Raw genomic sequence first — 25,942 nt, forward strand, 5'->3', positions numbered from 1 at the left:
CTGCATCTGACTCATCATAGTGGCACATAAATGGAACAAGCAGTTAGTGCAATTATAACCCTTCATGGTTTCAACACACAAGGAAAAATTAAAGGAAAAGGAAAACTATCAAAACTTCTTTCAATGCTATCTCGCAGAACCGATTTCATAATTTATCATGACAAGCAACAATGGTCAAACAACCATTCAAAACCAGAAATTAAGTCATGTTTGCAAGTTTATACTATTAATCCAATCCCAAACTCTTTTCACTATTCAAACTGCTTACAAGCTTCAACAAGAATAGCATAACTATACCAGAAACTAGACATGCTAATATTCAGCAATCAAACAACAAGTATAACATGAAACTCATCATCTTTTCATTGCATTGAATTGACAAAGAATAGGGTAAGTAAAGTTTACATACCTAAAATGCAGAAATAACAGCAAAAGGGCTAAGTAAATGTAACCCCAACACAGAATTTGAGTTCTAAATATAGCAGTAGATGCAGCAGGAATAGCTACACTGTCAAACCATCATGCAGCTCTAGATAACCAGAAGTTTCCCCGGATTTTTTGTTGCAACTTTTTTTTTTTTGAAAAATCAGAATAAAGAGCTAACAATAAAAACCGTAGAGGTGGAATTTTTGGGGTCTTTTTGGGTTCAGAAAACTGTCTCAAATGAATGAAGAAGGTTTCTATATATAGCCCCTAAAAAGTGCCATGTGCTGAAGAGAATAAGGGAATTATTCCTTCAGCCACAAAGGCATCTTTTTAACAAACTTGGACAGCTGGTTGTCCCTCATTGGTTTATGCACTTTGTGCTAACCAGATGAGGCCAGTTGCCCCCTATTCTAGAACCTTCCAGTAGGTTTTTTATCCTATTATGTTTACCCACCCTTCAAACAAACCCCTCAAGTTTTCCTTTTGTTCTTGACTTAGAAACATAACACACGACTCTCATACGACTAAAATAACTTATAACTTAACTTCCTTATCATGTTAATCACCCTAGTATCACCCCAAAAGTATATGTTATAACATTCCAAACTTGTCGACTTTCGATGAAACTTATTTTCTTCAGTTCGTTTAGCGTCTAAGCTTTCCAACCCTTTTGGTACTTGTTATTCATGATCTTAAAGATTTATAACCTCCAAGATAAAATGATGAACTTACGTTATGCAATTTTCAAAACCGATCTCATTTTTGAGTTTATATCAATTGGCTTACAACGTGTTCTTACGTACGAAAATATGGGATGTAATATCATTCCCCCCTTTGGAACATTCGTCCTCGAATGTTGACTGATGCATTTATCAGTCTCATAACTTGTAAATCTTATGAATACTTTAATATTGTCCTTGACATCTAGGAAACTGTTCTGTAAATAAATCCAAGGGCCAGGGTATTCCCCCCTTTAGGCCTCTTTCTCATACCACGACCTGTGGTCGGAATTCTTCCAATCTCGTAACTGTTGTTACCTTCCGTCATGCATCATGTACAACCGTGTACTTGTATGTGTGCTTATGAGACTTTTCTCCCTTTTTTCCTCCAGCTTTTAGCCAATCTCTAGGCCTCACTTTGTGAACATATACAAAACTATGACAAGATGTCCCTCTAGGCATCTATAGGTGTACTATAGTTCTTCGCTTGGTACTTTGTCGAACTTACGACTATTGCTATACCTTGCTTCATAGCCTTAGTTATCTATGCTTATGGTTTTACTACATCTAGGTAGTTCATACTATATCCTAACTCTTACTTCGGTTTATTATTACCGAGGTCTGCCACCCAGCTCCGGGTTACTCTTTTGCTGCTTGTCCTATATGTATAAATCTAATTCCTTTAATGCTTCCTCATTACTGTTCATCTTAATAATGACGGTCTAATATCATCTCATACTTTGCAACTTTTATCCATCTATTGGTGATTCACCTTAATGTTTATCCATAATCTACCACTGATAACTTGAAACCTCTTACATAATACATTGTCACTAAGGCTCACGTCATTGGGGAATATCTAAAGTAATTTGTTCGATCCACCTAGGGACAATAATATACTTCCATAACTGTATTTCATAACATCCTAACATGATTCATCTTGTGGGGGTATTCCAATCCCGTGCAATTCATAAAACCCATTTTCTTTAAATTATTCCTCAATCAAAGGCCTAAATGTCATCCTCTTATCTATCACAATTACACTCTTATTCTACTACGGGGGCAACATTTCATCTCTTCTAATTGCTCCTAGTCTTAGACTCCTCTGTGTTCATTCAGACTGTACCGAGCTTTTTATTACATATGGAAATCATCAGCTCCCTTGTTTTGATGGGTTTAATCCCGAGTACATACATATTCTCGTCACCTTCTCACTCACCTTTTCATATCCTTACTCCTATCTACCTAAAACCTTGTTGCTCTACAATACTTTACCTTACGACCTACACCTATCTATTTATACTACTCGCAACCTTCCTTGAACTTGCTAGCACCATAAATTTCCTTTTGTGCCTTCTCAGTTGTCCTTAAATGTAAGCAATTGCTTTTCTTGGTCATTCTATTACTTATTGCATGAATATTTGGCTTGTCTTATTGTCCATGAATACTGTAATTTCCTGTACCTCATATGATCTCAAACATCACCTTTGATGACTTTTTTTCCATTCATTAGTCATGATAGGTGCCACTTTCTTATGGAGTGTATACAATATAGTAGTGAGACTGTTGTTATAAGATCATTTACTTTTTAGCTCACTATGCTTAGGTGGAAACCTTCTTCCTTATTTCCTCAGCTAGTCTTTCGTTATAGTACTTAGGGAGACCTTCTGGCTCTTGTAAAGTTGTGAGCTTGTTATATCGTACACCCGAAGGAAATTTTCATTGTTCTTACTCACCTATAATAATAATCCTTAGTTACATAACTTCGTGCTTTTGTGCTCATAGGGTTACTTCTAAGCTCAAATTTTTATTGTCTCCTTAGTGACACTCTCTCTTATTTTCATAAACCTTAAACGGTACATTTAACTGCCTTAACTCCTATCTGAATTTTTTTTCAAATGATTACGATCTCGTATCTGCGAGACTGAATTCACTATGCTGTGGTTCACTACATTTATCTTGCATGATCTATTGATTTATCTGTGACCTCTTGTCTAGCCATAACCGGGCTTTTCTTGAATCAACTGCTAATTACTCGTTGGTCCATTCTCATATATATATATATATATATTCTCATATATATATTCTGCATAATCTCTCTTGGGATATATCCTTTGTCTTAACTTATCTCTCGCCACTAGCTCCTGATGTATCAAGTGTCCATTAACACTTATTTATCAATAACATCCTAGCCGGAAACTTTTACTGCCTCTCCCCGGTGTTGTGCTTGTATAATGTTCTGGAGTCGCAACATATCTGTATGAACTAAATAAATGCAACATCATCCCTTTCTCCTTTTTACCACATTCTTCCTTTACCATTCCATAGTTACCTGAACCGCTTAACTCCGACTTAATAACATATCACACCATATTCCCCCTTTAGGGGAATACTAAGATTTAGTACTACGACGATCTACCTATAGATATTTTACCTCTTCATCTTTGGCGTCTTTTCACATTATCAATGAACCTTAATCGCCTTATGGTAACCTTCTGTACTAGGGATAACTAAATTTCTTACGCACGAAGGTGACACCTACTGTAACTAGCACACTTAGTCCCTTAAGATTAACTTTGCTCAGAGTGCTTGCTTTAGGTAAGCGACTTCCTAAATGACCTTTAAAGATTATTCGTCTGTTGTCTATTCTATTATTGTTGGAGCACGATCTCTGAAATTCTCATGATGTCGACTATTATCAAATCCTCCGGTCCCTAATTCATGTTCGGTTTTATCTTGTTTACTAGACCATACTAGTTTCTGTTACTACAGGGGGTCTAACTTAGCCTTCTGGTAATCGCATTGGACTCACCAACTCATTTCTCGAAATGAGGATATGACCTTTGGCCTATACTCTATTATTATTATCTCAAGGCCTGTTACCTCTTGTCTTTTCCTTCACTTGACTATATACTCTATCATTCTGTCATATTTTGATTTACTGTTATCATCCATTTATCACATCTTACTCATAATGCTTCAATTACTCTCTTCTTATTCTCCGGCTAATATTTCTGTCTATCACTTTATTCTGATAACTTCAACAAAACATTCTTTCACTTTTAGCTCCCCTTGATTCATCTCACTAGCTTTTTGGGTCACCTAGAATTCTCTCTTTACTAGGAACGGGAGCCATACAAAGGTAAATATTTATCCCTTCTAGGATTCCAGTGCCAATCTTCTAAATTTTTCCAGACATTCTAGTATTCATATCTAAATGTACTATTCTAGATTGCACCATCGGGGTGTCTCACAAGGAGAATTATTACCACATGTGCAATATCCTTCGGAAATGTTAGCTAACGATAATAATCCATCTACAATTTTGGGTTACTCTAGCCCCAATTGGATCTTGCTATCCCCCTCTTCTCTTAAACTATATCTGTCAACTCCCATATGGCATACTGAGAATGGCGTGGCCAATTGTACATACCACTGTTACTGTTAAAGGTAACTCAAAATACATATATTTCTCTGCCTGAATTGTAAAAACTCAAAACCTTCACTAACTGATACCTCGTAACCTTTGCCACCTTGCTTCTTTTACTTGTTAAAACTTGTATCTACCTTCTGATTCTCTTGTTGCTTTTTAAACTATATGGATGGATAGATATTCATGCTTTAGGCCTCCTTATGAAGAAACTTACGTGTCTTAGTACACACATAATCCACTGAAAACCTTATATTTACTCATCATAAGCATGATGCAAAATCGAGTTCCATTGACTCAACTCTTCCATAGCAACATTTAATCTCTTACCAACTATCTGTTTGGATGAGGTATCATTGTCTTACGAAAAAAATAGAATTTAGAAGTTTGAATTCTTACAATTAAGCTCTACCATATGATCTAGAGTAAGAAGAAACAATGATAGTCCTAAATGCCTTGCAGCCTCCTACTTATAAGTGTGGTGCACTACACACCTATAAACAAGACTATACTAGATACGACTTGTAGACTCCCTGGGACAGAACTGCTCTGATACCACTTTTGTTACCACCCAAACAAAAGGGTCGCGAGGGGAACCCAGTGCCTTACTCAACCGAGTACCAACGTAACATATCTTTCTTATCAAACTATCATGAGTAAATGAGCCAGAAAACCCGTCATGAGATAACAAGAATAAAACATAAGGGAGTACTCAACATATGACGACCCAACATGATATACAAACTTATATATGTGACATACAGGCCTATAAGGCCGACATGACCATTTGTAAACTCAAAACATAGGCCGACAAGGCCGTACAAGTATCCATACACCTGACATCTATCTACAAGCCTCTAAGAGTACATAAAATCATAAAGGTCAGGACATGGCCCGACCATACCAATCAATACATATCTAAAGCCTACTGACCAAATAGGCAACCCCGGAGCAAGTGGAGTGCACCAACACCTTCGCTGAGCTGATAGCCTACTAGGAGGACTGTCAACCTATCAATCAGGACTTGCGGGCATGAAACGCAGCATCCCCAGGCAAAAGGGACGTCAGTACAAATAAAGTACCTAGTATGTAAGGTAAAAAAAGCATTAACAAGAACAGTAATGTAAAAAGAGATACAAAAGATACAACTAATAACATCTGAGTGCCTTTGGGGGCTACTGACATAAAATGCATAATACATATATATACATAAACTTTTGAAAACATACGCCTCTTTGGGCATCATCATCCTCATATCGTACCAGGCCTCAAAGAGGACTCGGTAAAAACATACCCGGCTATTATAAGGCTCGGTAGAATCGTACCCGGCCACGTGGAGCTCGGTAAATCCAACTGATCAGTGGTTGCATAATAGGTGTCGTACCCGACCGACTATGGCACGGCTCGGTAGAGTAAAATAGATACTATATATAATGCATGATAGACTCATGGAATCACGTTCTAAACCCTTTGGAGTGACTTAAGAACATTATGGACATCTATACCCTCAATATGAACCTTAGTAGGATTCAAGGATCATACACAGTTGCTTAGAATAATTTTATAATGAAAGAACAACATGGACAACCTTAGTTGCCAGGAGTAGATCCGTTATGAAATAACGTATTCATTTCACTTTAGATCATGCCAAAAGAAAGAAAGAAGTACCTTAACATACCTTAAACTCATTGAGTTAAATACCTTCCAAGTAACTTTTCAAACAAGTCAACTCAATCTATCATAGTATACAAAGATTCAGAATTAGTGCTGAGCAAAGGCTAAGTCTGTAACTTAAGCTAGTAGCTCATTTACGTAAATTCGGCCAGTATCTCCCCGGTAACAAGGGCCTCTTCCAATACCATATACCAAAAACAACAACTAGAGAAATCTATCAACATATAAATATCAATAACAAGACACCATATAACAACAACAAGTCACAACTACTTCACAACGAGCGGCAAGCTCCGATTGGAATCCCTATAACCCATATCACCCCTTATAGACTTATTACATTAACTTAACAACATCATTAATATGATAATGAATTATTTCATCAATGATTCCACCCTTATACCATATATCTATAACAAAGGAAACAATCCACAACTCCAACTATCTTCAATTAGAAACTTTATTCACTAGTTCATCTCTAGTCCAACCATTTAACCTAATGAACATCAAGATAACCTTAAGTACCTGAAAGAACAAAATATACATACCTCCTATAGTAGCTTCAAGTTGAAATCCAAGTTATATTTAGCTTACAACAGGCCTCAATGGCAATACAACACCATAGAAGTGACTTAAGCTAATCCAAGTGTTATCTTGTAGTTTATCATCCTAACAACTTAACCAACATACAAGCAAGCTTAAACCCAATTAGTAGGATGTTATACTCACTTTATCCAGTAGCAACAACTTGAAATTTCAGCACAAACAACCCACAACTATCCTTAATGACAACATAACCTCAAATAGGTGTTATTCTTCACTTATGATGTTGAAATATGGTGTAATCCATTTGCAAGACTTGAAATAACCTAGGGTTGATATGAAAACCATGAGAGAGTATTTTAAATAACATAAACAACTTAAAACAATCTCCCACACGAGCTGGAACCACCCAAAAATCAGCAACAACAAGAAGAACAACAAACTTACTAGCGCCACGGGATTCCCGATACTTGATTTGTGTTGTTTGCCCTTTGTTTGGGTCTTAGATCATGAGATAACCTTGAGAGAGTGTTTCTAGGGTTCTAAGGTCTGAATATACTGAAAACAATGATTTAAAATGGGGTTGAGGCATCTTATATATATCCATATGTCTTAAACCACCTATGTGGGCCCCATAGAGAGCTGTTTGGCGCAGTCTTGCAAAAATGCGAATATCTCTCTAGTCCAATATTGTATTGACAAAAGGTTTAATGAGTTAGAAAATAGACTTGTATATCTTCAGTTTGATATGTAGTTCATCCCTTGATTCCAAGTATATTGGGAGAAAAGTGCATCTACATTTGACCTAAATTCAGCACATTATAAATGCAACTTGTGATGACCTTTGCCAACTTTTGTTCCACAACTCGCTTGACTTAGAAACATAACACACGACTATCATACGACTAAAATAACTCATTACTTAACTTCCTTATCATGTTAATCATCCTAGTCTCACCCCAAAAGTATATGTTATAACATTCCAAACTTGTCGACTTTCGATGAAACTTATTTTCTTCAGTTCGTTTAGCGTCTAAGCTTTCCAAACCTTTTGGTACTTGTTATTAATGATCTTAAAGATTTATAACCTCCAAGATAAAATTATGAACTTACGTTATGTAATTTTCAAAAATGATCTCAATTTCGAGCTTATATCAATTGGCTTACAATGTATTCTCACGTACAAAAACATGGGATGTAACAACAGTGCAAGAACTAATTTAGGTTTTCTTAGATCTGGAATTTGGTTAATTCAAGGGATTGTTTGGGGAAAATACTGAGGGATTTGGGTTTATGAGTGTGTGAGGATTATAGGGTGCGATTTTGGGTGGGTTTGGGGATCGACCGCCGCCGTGAAACGATTTCCGGCAGGTGGCGGCTAGGGTTTGGGCCGTTTTGGATTGGGAGTGAATTGGGGCAGCTAGGGTTTGTGTTTTAGTGAGGGAGATGGGTATGGAGGGGGTCTGAAGGGTCTGGGGGGGAGGGTTTAGGATATATATATGGAGGTGGAGTGGTCAGTTCCCATCTATTCGATCAAAAGAGATCAACAGATGAGATTTGATGGTATGAAACAGTGTCGTTTGGCTAGTAAGGAGTGTTGGACTGGATTTGGGTAGGGATATTAGGCTAGGTTTTGGACGGATCTTGGGTATAAATTGGCCCAATTTTCAGGTTTAAAAACAGTCCCCTTTTCTCAAATTCCTTTTTTTAATTAATTAAAATCCTAAATTAATCTAAGTTGTAAAATTAAAATAATTATAAAATTAGCTAATCCTAAATTAAAGAAGGGAAAATTACTAGTTCAACATTAAAGGCTAAAATGTAAAATGATATATTTTGTGATTTTTATTTTAATAACAATTAGCTAACCAAATTAATCTTAAAATACGAGCACAAAATCTAATATGCAATACATGGATTTTTGATTTTTTTAATTTTCTATGCTTTAATGCATGCAAGAATGCAACTAAAAATACAGACACTTGAACAAATATTTCCTAAAGTTTCTAAAAAATTAAAATGACCTACAAAAAATCTATTTTGTGATTTTGTGGGAGTGTTTTGGGTTGGGCAAAAATCACGTGCTCACACTTATTAATGACGTAATTAATGGTAATGAATTGGTGTTGTTCACATGACCTCTCATTGTCTAATTAATGAAATGTATCTTCTCTTTATTCATGGGTGTGCTGGGTAGAAGGCATTGTGCAAGCTTGCTTGACTGGGGTATCTCGGTTGAGCGCCGGTCGCGCTCCTCGTGGTTGGGGCGTGACAGATCTAGAGTCAATATCTGCCCACTCTCTACCCTACGGGAGCTTGGTATTCATTTGAGAGAAGTGAAAGAAATTCATATGAGTATAAGAGCTTTCAACAAGTCATAGAAGGAAGTCTTTGGGAAAATCTATTTAGCTCTACAAATTGGACCAGTTGAGTTTCTTATGTCGTTCCAAGTAATAGACATTTCATCCTCATATAACTTGTTGCTTGGAAGACCTTGGATACATATGGAAGGGGGGGGGGGAAGTCCCATCTACCCTCCATTAGTACATGAAGTTCGAGTGGGGTTGTCAAAAGATTGTAGTTCACGACTAATGGATCCAATCAGCTTAATGGAACATGCAGTTCCATTCATAGAAGGATTAAACAGGGTCGTTTTTCATGTGGTCGAGATCATGTAGACCTTAGAGATAGAGGAGTTTGAGAAAAATCTAGGTATTCAGTCACCATACAGATTAAAGATGGATATGAGAGAAATGATGAAATACGAGTACCGACTAGGGACAGACTGGGAGCCCGATCAGATAGGATAGCAGAGCTAATTAAACCGGGGGGGGGGGGAAGGGGGCAGAAAGGTAGAGCCGGCATAGTGTATTAGCCTCAAACTGGAAAGACTTACACCGGTGGCTTCGGGAAGAAAGCTTTTGTGTTAGAGCGTGTTTTGGGTCTAGGTTAAAACTCAGTGCCAGAGGACAACATCGTCGATGGAATGGGAAGGTTATTCATGACCATGATCGAAGAATGGTGCAGGAAGTTGATATCAAGACACCGACCATTCGGAATGCTGAACTAGGAGAGGACTTGCAGAATTAGACCGCCAGCCCGTCTTTGGTTCGTTGGGTGTCTTGGTAGTCTGGAATTGTAAAACTTTTTGAAAAAAATGCACGGTCAATTGAGGCTTAAGCCGTGCCTGTAATCTTTTGTCAATTGCCTCCTTGAACGCTTAGACGTTGCTCTTTGATGAAAGAAAAGTAATTCATTTCTTAAAATTACTAAAAATTTATTTATCGCTTCATTTTTACTTAGTTTTTCTTTTTAGTAATCAAAATGATAAAAACCCATGTTCCATGATTATGACATGTAATGAAACCCTCGAGCAAAGCAATCTAGATTATGAGGAATACGACAAAAGCATGATGCTAGATAATCTCCCACAAGAGATTAAACACAAGAGATTAAACAGTTGGAAAGATAGAAAAAGCCTAACCTCGAAGAGACAGAAGTGGTCAACCTGTGAAGCAAAGAAGACGTGAAAGAAACTCGAATCAACATCCATTTATAAGCAGAGAAGAAAGAAGAATTGGTCGAGCTCCTCTGCTAGTATATCGACGTATTCGCATAGTCATATAACGACATGCCTGGATTAACCACCAAAATCATTTCACATCGATTTCTTACCGATCCTACCAGACCTCTAGTCAAAACAAAACCTAGAAAGTTCAAGCCAGTTTTGAGTTTGAGGATAAAAGAAGAAATGACCAAACAGATAGAGGCGAACTTAGTGAGGGTCACCAATTATCCCACATGGTTGGCAAATATCGTACCGGTGCCAAAGAAGGATGGAAAGATCAGGATATGTGTGGATTATCGAGATCTTAACAAGGCATGTCCAAAAGATAATTTCCCTTTACCAAACATTCATATCCTCATCGACAATTGCGCGAAGCACAAGCTGCAGTCATTTGTGGATTATTTCGCTAGGTACCATCAGATCCTGATGGATGAAGAGGATGGAGAGAAGACAACGTTCACTACGCCTTGGGGAGTTTATTGCTATAGAGTCATTCCATTTGACCTCAAGAACGTTGGTGCTACTTACATGAGGGCCATGGCGATCCTCTTTCACGACATAATCCACAAAGAGATCGAAGTATATATGGATGATGTCATTATCAAATCTCGAAAGAGTGCAGAACACTTAGACGACCTGAAGATGTTTTTTGATCGTTTGCGGAGGTACCTTTTGAAGTTGAATCCCGTAAAATGTGCATTTGTAGTCCCTACCTGAAAATTGTTAGGTTTCATCATAAGCAGGAACGGGATAGAATTGGATCCTTTAAAGATCAAAGCCATTCAAGACTTACCATAGCCCAAGAGTAAAAATGGATGTGATGAGTTTCCTTAGCCAGCTAAATTGCATCAGCAGATTTATAGCTCAGTCTACGGTAATTTGCGAGCCTATCTTCAAGCGGCTGAAAAAGGATGTCGCTACAAAATGGACAAAAGAGTGTAAGAAAGTTTTCAACAGGATCAAGGAGTACTTGTCAAATCCATCAGTGTTGGTTCTTCCCAATCCCGGGAAGGCATTGTTGTTGTACATGTCAGTTTTGGATAATGCATTTGGATGCGTGTTGGGACAACAAGATAAAACCGGGAGAAAATAGCAAGCTATCTACTACTTAAGTAAGAAATTTACACCATGTGAAGCCAAATACACTCTAATAGAGTGTACCTGCTATGCTTTGACTTGGATCGCCCAAAGGTTGAGGCACTACATGTTAGCATACACCACACATCTAATATCTCAGCTCGACCTTCTTAAGTATATCTTTCAGAAGCCTATGCCTACGGGAGAACTGGCCAAATGGTAGATTCTTCTTAACGAATTTGACATTGTGTACATAACGCAAAAGGCCATCAAAGGACAAGCCTTAACTGATCACCTTGCAGATAATCCATTGGACAAGGATTATGAGTGCACTACATAGTTTCCAAACGAAGAAGTGTTGTTCGCCGGAGAAGACATTATAGAGTCATACCCAAGATGGAGAATTTTCTTCGACGGGCCAGCAAATTTCAAACGAGTGGGAATTGGAGCAATCTTAATTTCAGAATCAGGACAACATTATCCGGCATCAGCAAAGATAAGGTTCCCCTGCACCAATAATATGGCCAAATATGAAGCATGCATCCTCGGGATTAGGATGGCAGTCGACATGAACATCAAAAAGCTTCTGGTCATAAGAGATTTTGATATGTTGATATATCAAGTTCAAGGAGAATGGACCACCAAGAACGTTAAGATCCGTCTGTACCTGCTTTGTGTAAAGGAGCTGTGCAAGAAATTAATAAAAAATGAGTTCAAACACATTCCTAGGAACCAGAACGAGTTCGTTGATGCTCTCGCAACCTTGTCATGCATGATCCATCATCCAGATAAGAATAACATTGACCTTATTGAGATAGAGGTCCAGGGTCAGCATGTGTACTATTTCCATATAGATGAAGAGCCAGATGGTAAGCTGTGGTACTACGATATTAAAAGGTTCCTTAAAATAAGAGAGTACCCAGAGAAGGCCACCAATGGTTCGGAGCGAGCACTCAAAAGGCTAGGAAATCAATTTTTCCTCAACGGGTAAGTCCTGTCTAGGAGAACCCCAGAATTGGATCTATTGAGATGTGTAGATGCTCTTGAAGCAACCAGGTTGCTAGAACAAATACATGTAGGGACATGCAGACCTCACATGAATGGATCACTTTAGCCAAGAATATTTTAAGAGCCGGATAATTTTGGATGACCATGGAGAGTGATAGCATCCGCTATGTATCGAAGTGTTACTAGTGCTAGATCCACGGGGATTTTATTTGGGTTCCACCCAATGAGCTGAATGTAATGGGATCACCTTGGCCATTCACTGCTTAGGAGATGGACGTAATCGGACCTATAGAGCCTACTGCATCAAATGGACCATTTTATCTTGGTAAACGTTGATTACTTCACTAAATAGGCTAAATCTTCTACATGCAAAGCCATCACGAAGAAAGTAGTGGCAGATTTTGTCTGCAACAACATATTTTGTCGGCTTGGGATACCTGAGTCAATCATCACTAACAATGAAACAAACCTCAACAGTGATCTCATGAGGGAAATTTGTGAGAAGTTCAGGATCGTCCATCATAACTCTACAGCCTACACACTGCAAATGAATGGAGCAGTTGAGGCAGCCAACAAAAGTATTAAAAGATATCTATGAAAGATAATGGACAATCATAGGCAATGCACGAGAAATTATCCTTCCCCTTACTGGGTTATCGGACCACCATGAGAACATCCACTAGGGCAACACCATACAGGTTGGTATACAACATCGAAGCTGTGATACCTGCAGAGGTCGAGATACCATCCTTGAGAGTCATTCAGGAAGCTAGGTTGTGCGATGCAGAATGGATACGAGTCAGGCAAGAGCAACTCATGCTTATTGACTAGAAGAGAATAGACGTAGTGATCTCGTCCAAGTCACACCTCTATTCGAGGTTATAAAACGGTCGATGCAATAGTAATACCCAACTGAGAGTCGGGGTCGAATTCCATAGAGAGCTATATGAATGGGATTTAGGAGTATATATTATGGTGAATGAGCTTGAACTATCTTAAATTAAACTTCCACAAATTTGGTAGATTCTAGGTCTAGTTTAAACTAAGATTGAAATACAAATAATTGAAACTAAGAAATTGTGTTTTTGTTGTTGTTTTCAAATAATGTAAAATGCATAGGGCTATGACCTTCACCTAGGTTTTTGCCTAATGGGTTGTAAACTTTAAAGCTTGTTTTGTTGGTCGGGGTGTAATATAGATATCAACACTCAAGTACCCACTCAATACCTCTCGGTAAGAGAGTGATTTTGCCCAATTTGGCTTTCTCAAGTCCAAATGGGTATTGAACCAAATAGTTGATAATATGCTCAAGTCGGGTTTTACTATTTCTAGGTTCATCCCTTTAATTGGGACTATCAATCTCTTGATTTCATCCCAAATTATTGTTACCCAAGTTTTTCTAGACTAAGTCTCTCTTTCTCAAGTAGAGACTAAGTCAATAGGCATGAAATAATGTTTGCAACCATTAATTCTACAATTAAAAGCAAGAACAAGGCTAAATAATAAACACCCAACTATAAACAAGACATAAATCAAATACCCATTAGGTTTATACACTAGGGTTGAGTCACAACCCTAGTTAAAAATCTAGCTACTTATAATAGATATAGAAGAAAACAAGGAAGAAAATATGATAAAATGCATATTGAAAGATTAAAAGATAAAAATCCAATGTTAAATCACCAAAGTAAGCTAAAGTTTCCTAAAGAAGCAAGGAAAAATGGCTACAGAACTTTCAATATTCAAAACTTGACCTAAATTCGTGAAACTAATCTATTTATACAAAGCTGGAAATTTCGGACTAAAATGACCTTTCGAAGGTTTTGCGGCCGCACAATTTCATGTGCGGTCCACACTTTTCTTCAGTCTTGACAGGAGTTGGATATGCAACTGCACAATTCTGGAATGCGACCACACCTTTCAAAATTTGCGGTCCGCACAATTCTTGGTGCGGCCGCACGGGGCTCTTCTGCGGACCGCACATTTCTGAGTGCGACTGCGTAGTTGACTTCTGCGGTCGCACAATAATTGTGCGGTCCGCACTTTGCACTTGGCCTCTGATGGAATTCCTTCATATTCTGCGGCCGCAGAAGGAAATCTGCGGTCCACACTTAAGCTTTTATGCCTGATTTTTGTCCTTGAGTTCAGATCACTCTTTTTTGAGTTGGATTTTATCTTTGTGGCTCATTTTCCAATACTCCTGCAATTAAGCATATTTCATCAGTTTTAGGGAATACAATTAAACACTTTTGGGCTAAAACAAAAGTAAAAAGGCGCTAATAAGTAGTCAAAATCTCCACTTATCACGCAATATACCATGGTCAATTATATCAAAATAGGATGGCTAGTGCATTCAACAAAAGGGTAAAACCTCGCCAATTTATGCCGGGGCAGTTGATTTTAAAGAAAATATTCCCTCATCAAGAAGAAGCCAAGGGAAAGTTCAGACTTGTATTTCTATTTTAGAGCTCATGACTTTGTATTTCCATGTTCTAGGGGATCTATTATGCGTCGACGCTATTATATTATGTTTATGGATTTAGACTTGCACTATTTAATCATTTTTATTATTATGATTCGATATTGTTATGTTCGACTTGCTTAGCAAGTGCTTTATGCGACATCAAGACTGGTTGGCGATTTTGGGTCGTGATAAGTTGGTAGTGTTTAGGCTATGATATGTCTTGGATAGATTGCTAAGCTTCATGCTGTGATGGTTCTTAAATTTATACCCTTGTTGTGAGCTATATGAGCCATGCTTTTGAGGTTATATATAGGTTAATCTCCTAATTGAACCTGATAATTGTTATTTTCGTGATGTATTTGCCTGATTTGAGCTATGATAGCACACTTTACACATGCATACATCATAACATATCACTTATACCAGTCCAGGAGTATGAAATTTTATGTTCATCGATCATGTACATGCATTCTTGTATGTGTTCTTTTTGTATGATATGGATTGACTAGTAGCACGTGACAATGCCGTGCGGATTATGATATTGAGCATGTGACCATTCCGTGCGGATTGCGATATTGAGCCCATGACCATATCAAGCGAATTGTGATATTAAGCATGTGACCACGCCGGGCGGATTGTGATATTGAGCATGTGACCACGCCAAGAGGATTGTGATCTTTAGCGCATGACTACTCCATGTAACATGTGGATATGGATCTATCCCTCTTAGGGTCACCTTTTTATGTTCCTTCTTGATCGTGTACATGCAGTTTGAGGAAAGCTAATAAGTGGTTTGGTTCGATTATTGAGACTCTAAGGAAAAGCTAGCCAATGTTTGTTTCGGTTACTGCATTTCATCTTTACTTGCAATGTCCTTGGTTGCTTACTAGATTTGTTTGCATATCTTCTTTATATGCTGGATCGTTTAGAAAAGAGTATGTTAAGTTATTGTGTGCACCAAGGTGGTTTTATATCTGATTCATGACTTGATGATATTGTTGTTCTGTACTTATTAAAATTATGAATTATACATATGATTAGCGAGTATCATTTATAATTCTTGCTTCTATTACCTCTCCGAGGTTAGTTATGATACTTGCTGAGTACATGGGGTCAGTTGTACTCATACTACACTTTGCAGTTAATTGTGCAAATCCAGGTGTTGGACTGAGCCACCAATAGCTGAGGCTTGTTACTGAGTTTTATTAGGAGAGATGAGGTAGAGCTACATCTCGACAGCAGTCTTGGCATCTCTTTTCATTTTGTACTGTTGTCTTTCATTCAGACAATATGATTATTTGGCATTTCAGACTTGTATTTCCATCTAGGGCTCATGAATCTTTATTTACCAGTTTTGGGGGATTTATTATGTAACGACGCTATTATGTTATGTTGATGGATTTAGACTTGTACTATTTCATTATTTCTATTATTATGATTCATTATTGTTATGTTTGGATTGTCCAGCAAGTGCATTAGGTGCCATCACGACCGGTTGGCGGTCTTGGGTCATGACAAGTTGGTATTATAGCCCTAGGTTTGCAGGTTCTAAGGGTCATGAGAAAGTTTAGTAGAGTCTTGCGGATCGATACAAAGCCATTTGTACTTATCTTCGAGAGGTTCATTGATAGCCTCAACTATGGTTTACATTACAGTTTGGCTCGAGAGACCGAGGCGGATGCTAGGTTTGACTAGGTGGTTGAGATTGCTCGGCAGTTGGTGTATGTTCACAGGCTCGAGCGATAGGAGAGGAGAAGGAGGCCTAGAGGCCCCGTGGTTTAGGTGGTGCCTCGTCTAGAGGCTAATCTTATACATCAGAGGTTGTCCTTTTAGGCTTGCTCAGGCAGCTTGTTAGATTCCTCATGGTCCTTCATTTGGACACAGTTCATACAATGCTTGCCTAGTTCAATAATCATTTAGTGCACTGCCAGCAGAGAGTTCTTACCGTGCTCCATCTACTCATGGTTTCATAGGTATTTACTCGGGTTATCAGGGTCAGCAGCATCATAAGAGGGGTTGCTTTGAATATGGAGACTTGAGTCATCTCAAGAGGGATTACTCCAAACTTCTAAGTAGAGATCCATAACAAAGCATGCAGCCTATGGTGTCACCACCAACAGTTACACCACCCTAACAACGAGCTAGGGTTGGGGCTCAGTTAATTTAAGGCCACTCTAGAGGAGGAGGTCGATCAGGCGGAGTTCAGGCTCGTTGCTATCAGTGACGGACCTAGAACTTTTATCAAGCGGGTTCAAAATGCAAAAAAGTAAATATTTAAAGACATTGAGAAGCGTCATTGCGTAGAGGCAACGAAGATGGTTGTGGAAGTAATGTGACTTCGAACTTAGAAGTGAAAGATCTAGCCAAGAAAGAAGCAAAGGGTTTCGAAATTTAGTTTTCTTTTCCTAAATTATACTTTCTTATGTTTTATGTATGTATGTCTAAAAGAGTGTCCTATATATATAGGATAAACTTTCCCGTTGGCTGTTGTACAATTGGAAAAAATGAGTGACCATTTGGACACTATATTTGTATTAAGGGGGTCAACACAAATTATATAACATTATTTTCTCGAAGAAAGAAAAAATACAACAATATACACATTGTTATTTTTCAATGAATCGGGTTCATATGAACCCTCTTGACCCTATGTGGGTTCGCCCCTGGTTGCTATGCATTTCCCGCTAGGCCAGAGGTAGTTGCTTTCTATGCCGTGATCACATGTATTATTTCAGTGTGCCATAGGGATGCTTTGGTATTATTTGACCCTAGTTCCACATACTCTTATGTGCCGTCCTATTTTGCTCGTTACTTGGATATGCCTCGTGATTCTTTAGATATGCATGTTCATATGTCTACATTGGTGGGTGATTTTATTATGCTGGATCGTGTATACTGATCGTGTGTGGCTACCGTTAGGGTTTACGAGACTAGGGTTGGTCTTTTATTGCTCAATATGGTTGATTTTGAGGTGATTTTGGGTATGGATTGGCTATCTTTGCACCATACTATTCTTGATTGTCACGCTAAAATCGTGACATTAGGCATGCCAGGGTTGCCCAGGTTAGAGTGGTGTAGTTCACTTGGTCACACTCCTAGTAGAGTGATTTGATAGTTAAAGGCTCGGATGATTGAGAAGGGGTGCTTGGCATATTTGGCCTTTGTGTGAGATGCTAGTGCTGATACTCCTACTGTTGAGTCAGTTCTAGTAGCAAGGGACTTCCTAGATATATTCCATGTAGACCTGTCAGACATTCCACCCGAGATGGATATTGATTTTGGTATTGATTTGGTGTCGTTTTCTCAGCCCATCTTTATTCCACCGTATCACATGGCACTAGTAGAGTTGAAGGAACAATTATAGGAGTTGCTTGATAAGAGTTTCATCAGGCCTAGTGTATCACCTTGGGGTGCATCACTATTGTTTGTGAAGAAGAAAGATAGTTCTATGAGGATGTGCATTGACTATAGGCAATTGAACAAGGTTACTATCAAGAATAAGTACCCACTACCACGTATTGATAATTTGTTTGATCAGCTTTAGGGTACTAGCATATTCTCAAAGATTCATTTGAGATTGGGGTACCATCAATTGAAGATCCGAGCTTTAGATATTCCGAAGACGGCTTTCAGGACTCACTATGGTCACTATGAGGTTTTGGTATGGGTGTTCATCGGTCGGTATAGTACGGTATTTAGATATTTCAGTTCATTATTTTCAGCATTCAATTTCTTAAAATGCTATATCAATACCATACCTAATTAAATTTGGTATGTTCGGCTTTTTTCTTTCTATTTCGTGTTCGGTCTGGTACTGCGATTTATTCACCTCAAATATTAAGTAGTGCATAAAGCCATAGATTGTAATATTCATAAGTAAGGTACTCACAAATACGAAAATAAAAATATTATAATATAGTGAAAAAAGATGAAAATAAAAAATGCTAAACCTAGATGGGGGGAAAGGTTGAAACGTAAGTAAACAACCAAAGAAAAGGGGGAAAGACAAGTACAATAGGAAAAAAAGATGGTAAAAGTTAAAGAAAAATATAAAAATAACGGAAAGTAAAATGTAGAAATTTAATATTTATGTTATTATCAATAACATGTATATTATGTAACTTAGTATATATTTCAGTACGGTATTGGTATTTCCATATTTTAATTTTAAATACTGAATACCATACCTAAGAGCAAATTTTTTAAAAACATAAACCAAATACCATACCAAACACCAACATATCGAATACCAAATACCAAATTTTTTTGTTTCGATACGGTTATATACGGTGAGATCGGAGGATCCAATTTCTCGTCCTTAAGGTGTTTTTGGAAGCCATATCGAGATCTCGAGGCTATGGGGTTGCGGTCGAGTCCTCTCCCTCGAGGTCCATCCACGCTCGACCCAACGATGATGTTAAGGATGGGGAGTTCCCAAGGCGAGCAGATAGCACTGTAAGAGCCTAGTATCACGTCTAGCCGTCCCATCTCCATACCTTTGTAATTAATATACTCTTGTACCATGTTTGGATACCCCTCATATATAAGGGAATCTTTGACAATTTGTAAACCTTGTTAACTCCAACTATTCTACACGAAATATACAAGAACTCTTTCTTCTCTCTCTAACACATTCTCTCGATACTATTCCTGTTGCTTACTATTTTCATACTTGCTCTTCATTTATTGCTTTTTATTGGCCATATAGAGCCTCCCTTGATTCTATCCTAACTATTAGCCCTTCCCCGATTATCTCCAACAGCTCGAGCCCAAGCCTAGCATCGACCTTGAGGCCTCTCATCGATCAGTCCGAGGCCCGAATAGCTAGCCCCTCGGTTTGATTATAACTTTGCTTTAGTTCGTATTTTGCCGTTAAGCTTCACACATCTAACATCAACTGCTTTAATAACTAGTATAAAAATAGATCACGTATTTTTAGAGTCCCATTAACAAATTTAATTGTTATTACCATTTTCACGGGAAACAGTTTGGCGCCCACCGGGGGCTGTCCAAGATCTTCGATTTCAGGTCAAAATGTCCGGCTCAGTGAACAGAGTTGAGAACGATAACCTCGAAAACCATGGAGAAAATGGGGTGGATGTTCCAGATGTTGGCGCGCCACCATAGAACCCCGATAATGCACCAGGACCGATTCCAGCGGACGCGGATTCGCAAGACACGTAGCAGGTCGACGAAACCTCACACACCGACAGGAGCAAATAACATGGCAACTAGTAGGAAGCCCAAAAAGCCCCAGCTCGGGAAGAACGGGAAGTTAGTCTTCATGTCATTTTTGAAATGTTGCAGGCACAACAGTTGGCTATCGCTCAGCTGCAAAGCCAACCGAAAACTCCCAGCACAGTAGCACTGGAAACTACTCCCCCAGCCGAATAGGTACAGGAGAGATCGAGCAACAACGGATCAGTAGCCGATCCCGCCATCGTAAAAATGCCGGAAGACCTCACCAAAAGGATCAAGTTAGGCGAGAAAATGATAGCAGCTAACGACAAGAAGGTCGAAACCTATAACTTCAGGGTCGACCAAATCCCGGTCGCACCCCCGGTCCTAAAGGGTGTAGATTCGAAGAAGTTCGTACAACGGTCGTTCCTAGAGAAAGCGACTCCGAAGCCCATTCCAAAGATGTTCAGAATGCCAGAACTCCCAAAAAACAACTGGACCTCAAATCCCAACGAACATGTCACTGCCTATACATGTGCAGTAAAGGGCAATGGCATAAAAGACGACGAGATCGAGTCCGTCTTACTGAAGAAGTTCGGGGAAACACTCTCGAAGGGGGCCATGATGTGGTATCACAACCTAGCTCCCAACTCCATAGATTCATTTGCCATGCTAGTAGATTCCTTCATAAAGGCACACGCCGGTGCCATCAAAGTAGAGACAAGGAAGTCCAACGTATTCAAGATTAAGCAGAGGGAGAATGAAATGATGCGAGAATTTGTATCTCGCTTCCAAACGGAACGGATGGAACTCCCCCCAGTCTCCGACGACTGGGCAGTGCAGGCCTTCACTCAAGGCCTGAACGAACGAAGCTCAGTGGCCTCAAGGCTACTGAAAAAGAATCTGATCGAGTATCCCTCTGTAACATGGTCGGACGTCCACAACCGGTTGTCGTGCCACCTTTTTCTCATGAAATCAGGTTTATGACATTTAGGAGGACAACTCGTTCCCTTTTGGGAATTGGGTTTGCATTTGAAGAGTCTCCACCTAATGATTAAAGTGCATTAGGACACTAGGAAGGAATTGATATAGAAAATCAGAGATTGGGTAAGGGTTAGAAATTATCCCGAGGGGAAGGTGTTAGGCACCCCTCAAGATCCACTAGTATGGTTCCCTGCCAGGCTACAATTGTGACTTTAAGTACAAGTAACAAGTAAGCAAATAAAGGTTTCAAATATGAGGGATTGTCACATTATGGATGCAAATAAATTAAAGTTTGAAGAAACAAAGAAACTGAAAATTTTGAGGAAATAGTTTGAAAATTCTGAAAAGTAATAAAATACACAAGTAAATGAAAGGGAGTCCTAGGTTTACAAATAATATGGATCACATCAATACAATACCCGGTAATCACTCCTCAAAAGAGGGGTTACACGTGGTATTAGCGCACCGGTCATCATATCCATATCTACCCTTTCTCACCCCGTTAAGGTATTAAAACGTGGAATAGTTTCGTTACTTAATTGCATGCTCTTACCCGTCCCAATCCTATCTGTCCCGGAGGCAATTGGGATTACTAGTCCTAAATGGAAGGGAGATTGGGCTTTTATGGTTTAAAGGACAAAATCTAGGGCGACAAACAAAACACATAGGGCAGATATGGGAAAACACATAACATTAAAAGGCTCAAACAGGCCTCCTCAACTTAAAGACAGATTGTTTAGCATGTCTTACATGTACTGGTTATGGTCTGAATTAAACTTAAAAAAAACGTTAAAGGAGGCTGATTTATCACATATTTTCAGATAAGAACTCCGAATTACGCCTGCCCACTGGTAGTAATTATCAAAGACTGGCGCAGTTATAGCTTTTACCCTAAAGCTTGCCTAGGTGTTAGGCGAAACCTATAGGCATGCTATCTATTAGCCAAAGATGTAAACTGATTACAGAAAGGTTGCCAGTTTTTACGAAGTTCTGCAAATTAAACTTAAAACGAGCGAGGCGATTCAGATTTGGTTGATTACCCCTATAGGCATGCTTTCTAAGCGTTGTTGATTTAAAAACTTTTATAGTCGAAATAAAAATGCAGGAGTCCTATAGGCATGGTATCTAAAATGCTGTTTGTTATTAAAATCTGTGAACACATTTGCCTAGTGATAGATGTATATGCAGAATTCAAGAAGTCCTATAGACAAGTTATCTATATGATCAACGTTATGAAATGAACCTATAGACATGTTTTCTATATGAAAATGCAGAACCTATAAATAGGATTTCTATATGAAAATGCAAAACCTATAAACAGGATTTCTATATGAAAATGCAGAAGTGAAAGCAGGACATGATTGCAGAAGTATAATAAATACCTATGAACATGATATCTACTTCTATTGCATGCATGATTTACCCTCCATTTTTTTCACTTACAGCCCCAATAGTTATTACAAATTATTACAGCCCAGATTGAATAAGAAAAGCAAAATTACATCAGAAATTAAAGTACAACCAAGGGGAGCCTAATTCAGACTCCAGTTCTGAAATATGAGATGAACCAACTTCAAGAGATCATGAACCAAAACCTTTCTCTTCTTTGAATGTGTCAAAGTTCCCTAAGAGCCTTAAATGGACTCCGGGCACTGCTCACACCCAAACATATACAGAATTAAGAACATAGTGCAGTGTGGAAGGGCTAGCCCTCAAGTATCCAAGTTCATAGGGAACTCAAGGTCCCAAGGAAAGGCTTATAGGAGGGGGGAAGAGCTTAGAAACTAAGAGTAAGTGTAAGTGCAGAGTTTGAAAAGGGGAAATGGGAAGTGGTAGAGAAACAGGGACAGGCTAGTGGGCATACCAAGCAATGGGAAGTGCTGGCACACCCACAAGCTTGTTAGAACACATTGTTTTGGGAGTCAAGATCCTCTAAGGGATCAAGTCCAGACATGAACAATAACTTGCATATTGTCATGTCATGAACTACAACTCAAATCACATAGAGGGGAATAGGGGTACATGGATTCATAGCAGAAACAAGTAAAAGAAATTAACATTAAACATAGGCAATAAAGCAGATAGGGGTGTAGAAGCTGTAAAATAAACACATTGGGATGAGGCTGAAAATCAAAATTGAAGGCTTTGTACGAATGAACCAAGTCTAGAAAAGTGAGGAAAGGTTTTACTTAAGGAAAATCAATAACAATCAATCAATCTTAAAAAAAAAAAGATTCTGAATCAATCATAAGTTGGAAAGCCTTTTGAAGAAAGGTTAAACACACATATAAAAGCATACATACATGCTTAAACAAGAAAGAACTGTCATGCCTTTGTAAAATCAGTAGAAAGAAAAAGTTCAACATTGTAAGAGGTGTAAAACCAGTCTGAAAGATCTAAGGGGTCTTTGAAATAAAGCCCTAGTTCGAACAAACCAGAAAACATAAAGGAGAGGGCAAACAAGTTAAGTCGAGACATGTGTAGAGGTTTCAGAGGAGAATTGAAGCTTCTAACATGCTTCTTTCAAAACTCATGAGAGAACATGATAGCAAAGTAATATGCAAACAGTAGCAGGATTCAGAGGATTGAATGGAAAATACCGATAAGAATAGCAGAGGAAACATGCTTAAGAGGCTCTTTTAGAAGAACTCAAGCAAAGTTCAGTAGAAGAAAAGTAGTAAGCACACTTAAGAACGCGGTAGAAAAATACAGTAGAGAAATTCACAGAACATAATGGAAATACTGGTAGGAATAGTAGAAGAAACATGCTTAAGGAGTTCTTCTAAAAGGAACTTAAACGGGGCTCAGTAGAAGGCAAACAAAGAACTTTAAGAACTTAGTAGGAAAGTACAGTAGAAGAACACAAAAACATCAGAAAAGTATAGCAGAAAAGCACATATAGAAGAACACAGTAAGATAGTCATACAAGAGCATGATAAAAATAAGAATACAAGAACACAGTAGGAGCAAGTACACGTAAAGGAAAAGGAAAGTCAGAAATCACTTAAACAATTTAGAAAACCCTAGATCGGAAAAGAAAGACCTTAAAAAAATTGAAAGAAGAAATTGGGGAAATTGTTTAAAAACCCAAGTAGAGCATAGATATATAATAGATCTAAGAAAATCGGAGAAAACCTCGAAGGGTTAGGATTTCAGAAGAACCCTAGAATGAGAAAGGCTTTGAAAAGGTCTCCAATCCGAGTCGGAGAAGTCAGAAACAGGCTCATAAGACCATGATACGCCGGAGCAAAGCCGGAGATGGCCGTGAAACCTCGAGCCGGCAAAGATCTGAGTGAGAATCTTCGAGGTTAGACCCCGAATCTTCAAGTACCAAGTGTACAAGAGCAAAGGGAGGTGAGTTTAAGACTCTCATGGCCTTAGAAGCCATGGATTCTGGTGAGTTTATGGTGGAAGACGGTGAGAGGGGGCTAGGGGTAGGGAAGGTTCGAGAGTGTTTGAGAGTTCATAGGCGGCGGTTGGTGAGAAATTAGGGGATTGGGGTAGTGTTTGTGAATTAAAAAAGGAAAGGGAAAATCGTGGCCGTTGATCAAAATGATCAACGGCCTGGATCAAGAGGGAAGGCCAGGCGGGTTAAATTAGTTGGGTCAGGGGCGGGTTAAATTTAAATTGGGCTGGTCCAAAATTGGGCTTGAAATTGGGTCAACTAAGGAGATCAAATTTGGCTATAATTGAAATAAAAATGGGTCAGATTTTAAATAGCCAGTTTTTCCCTTTCTATTTTATAAAAATAGTAAAAATGACTTTGAAAGCAAATTAAAAGTACTGGATCAGTTAATAATATATAAATATTAATTTAAAAATATTATAAACAATTTCATAATTATAAAATGCTATTAGTCTTAAAATAGGCTAAAATTGCAATTATATGCAATTTAACTTTTAAAATACCAAATAAATTTGTAGAAAATGTATAAAAATTACCCTAGCTTTATTCTGGTATAAATATGAGAATAAATTAAGTTATTCACCAAAATAATAATTTTGGGAATAATTATTGGTTTTCGTGTTGCTAAAATGGGCAATAAATAAGTTTAAAAATCTTTTAGAAATTAGGAAAATTATTTAAATACTTGGACATACTTATATATGCATATATATGCTATTTTGAAAGTATTTGCATGTAAAAATACATAAGGAAAAATTGGGTATCAATAGCTTCCCCTCTTTACCTGGGAAGGATGAAAGAGTTGTCGGGTAAAGATATGATGGCCAATTTGATCGAAAGAAACGGTTTGAAGAACTTGACTGTGCTTTGGTTCCTGAGCTGCCTACATATCCCTGGTCTTACAGGAATCAAGCCATATGTAGTTCAGGATTCGTCGGCGGAATATGCCGATGGAGATTTTCAAGAACGGGCGAGATGTTCGGGTTGGGATGGATGGTTAGAGTCTAGTAGAGCTGTGGGAACTGGAGCGGGGTTGATCCTGCTAAGACGGCCATTGCTCGTCGGTTTACCTGCAAATAAGCAATAAAAGTGTATATTGTGCGTAAATTTAAACATGATGCAAGTTCCCGTTGGACCATGAATGCTGTCTTTGGACGGTTAGGATGACGTCCTTTCGGGCCATGAAATGATGCTCTCGAGCTATGAGGATGATGCCTCCGAACCATGATACCTTTGAATAATGATATGCAATAGATTAAAAGGGATTCTCGGGCCATGGCATGGTGTTCTCGGGCTATGCAAATGGTGCCTCTGAACGATGATGCCCTCGGATAATTTGGCGATCTTTCAGCCCATGAGATGCAATAGGGTGTTGATCTTTCGGCCATGCAAATGTAAATGAGATGTCGATCTTTCGGCCATGCAAGAAGTAAATGAAGGTGGCGATCTTTCAGCCATGCAAGAA

General features: G+C 38.5%; 1 protein-coding gene across 1 annotated transcript; it reads left to right on the forward strand.

The window, feature by feature from the left end:
* The first annotated feature begins 11,957 nt into the window (after nucleotides 1–11,957).
* LOC104211661 (uncharacterized) lies at nucleotides 11,958–25,564 on the forward strand. Its single transcript, XM_009760756.2, has 2 exons — nucleotides 11,958–12,306; nucleotides 25,383–25,564. The coding sequence occupies exons 1-2, from the start codon at nucleotides 11,958–11,960 to the stop codon at nucleotides 25,562–25,564; spliced, it is 531 nt and encodes a 176-aa protein (XP_009759058.2).
* The last annotated feature ends 378 nt before the right edge of the window (nucleotides 25,565–25,942 follow it).

Source organism: Nicotiana sylvestris, chromosome 9 (genome assembly GCF_000393655.2).
Source record: "Nicotiana sylvestris chromosome 9, ASM39365v2, whole genome shotgun sequence".
In the NCBI taxonomy this organism is placed as follows: domain Eukaryota; kingdom Viridiplantae; phylum Streptophyta; class Magnoliopsida; order Solanales; family Solanaceae; genus Nicotiana; species Nicotiana sylvestris.

Excerpts from the sequence above, each read along its gene's own strand:
- LOC104211661 (XM_009760756.2), top strand. The coding sequence starts at position 11,958 with ATGGCCAAATATGAAGCATGCATCCTCGGGATTAGGATGGCAGTCGAC. Across the intron at positions 12,307-25,382 it reads TATAGATGAAGAGCCAGATG|GAATCAAGCCATATGTAGTT; the intron begins GTAAGCTGTGGT and ends CTGGTCTTACAG.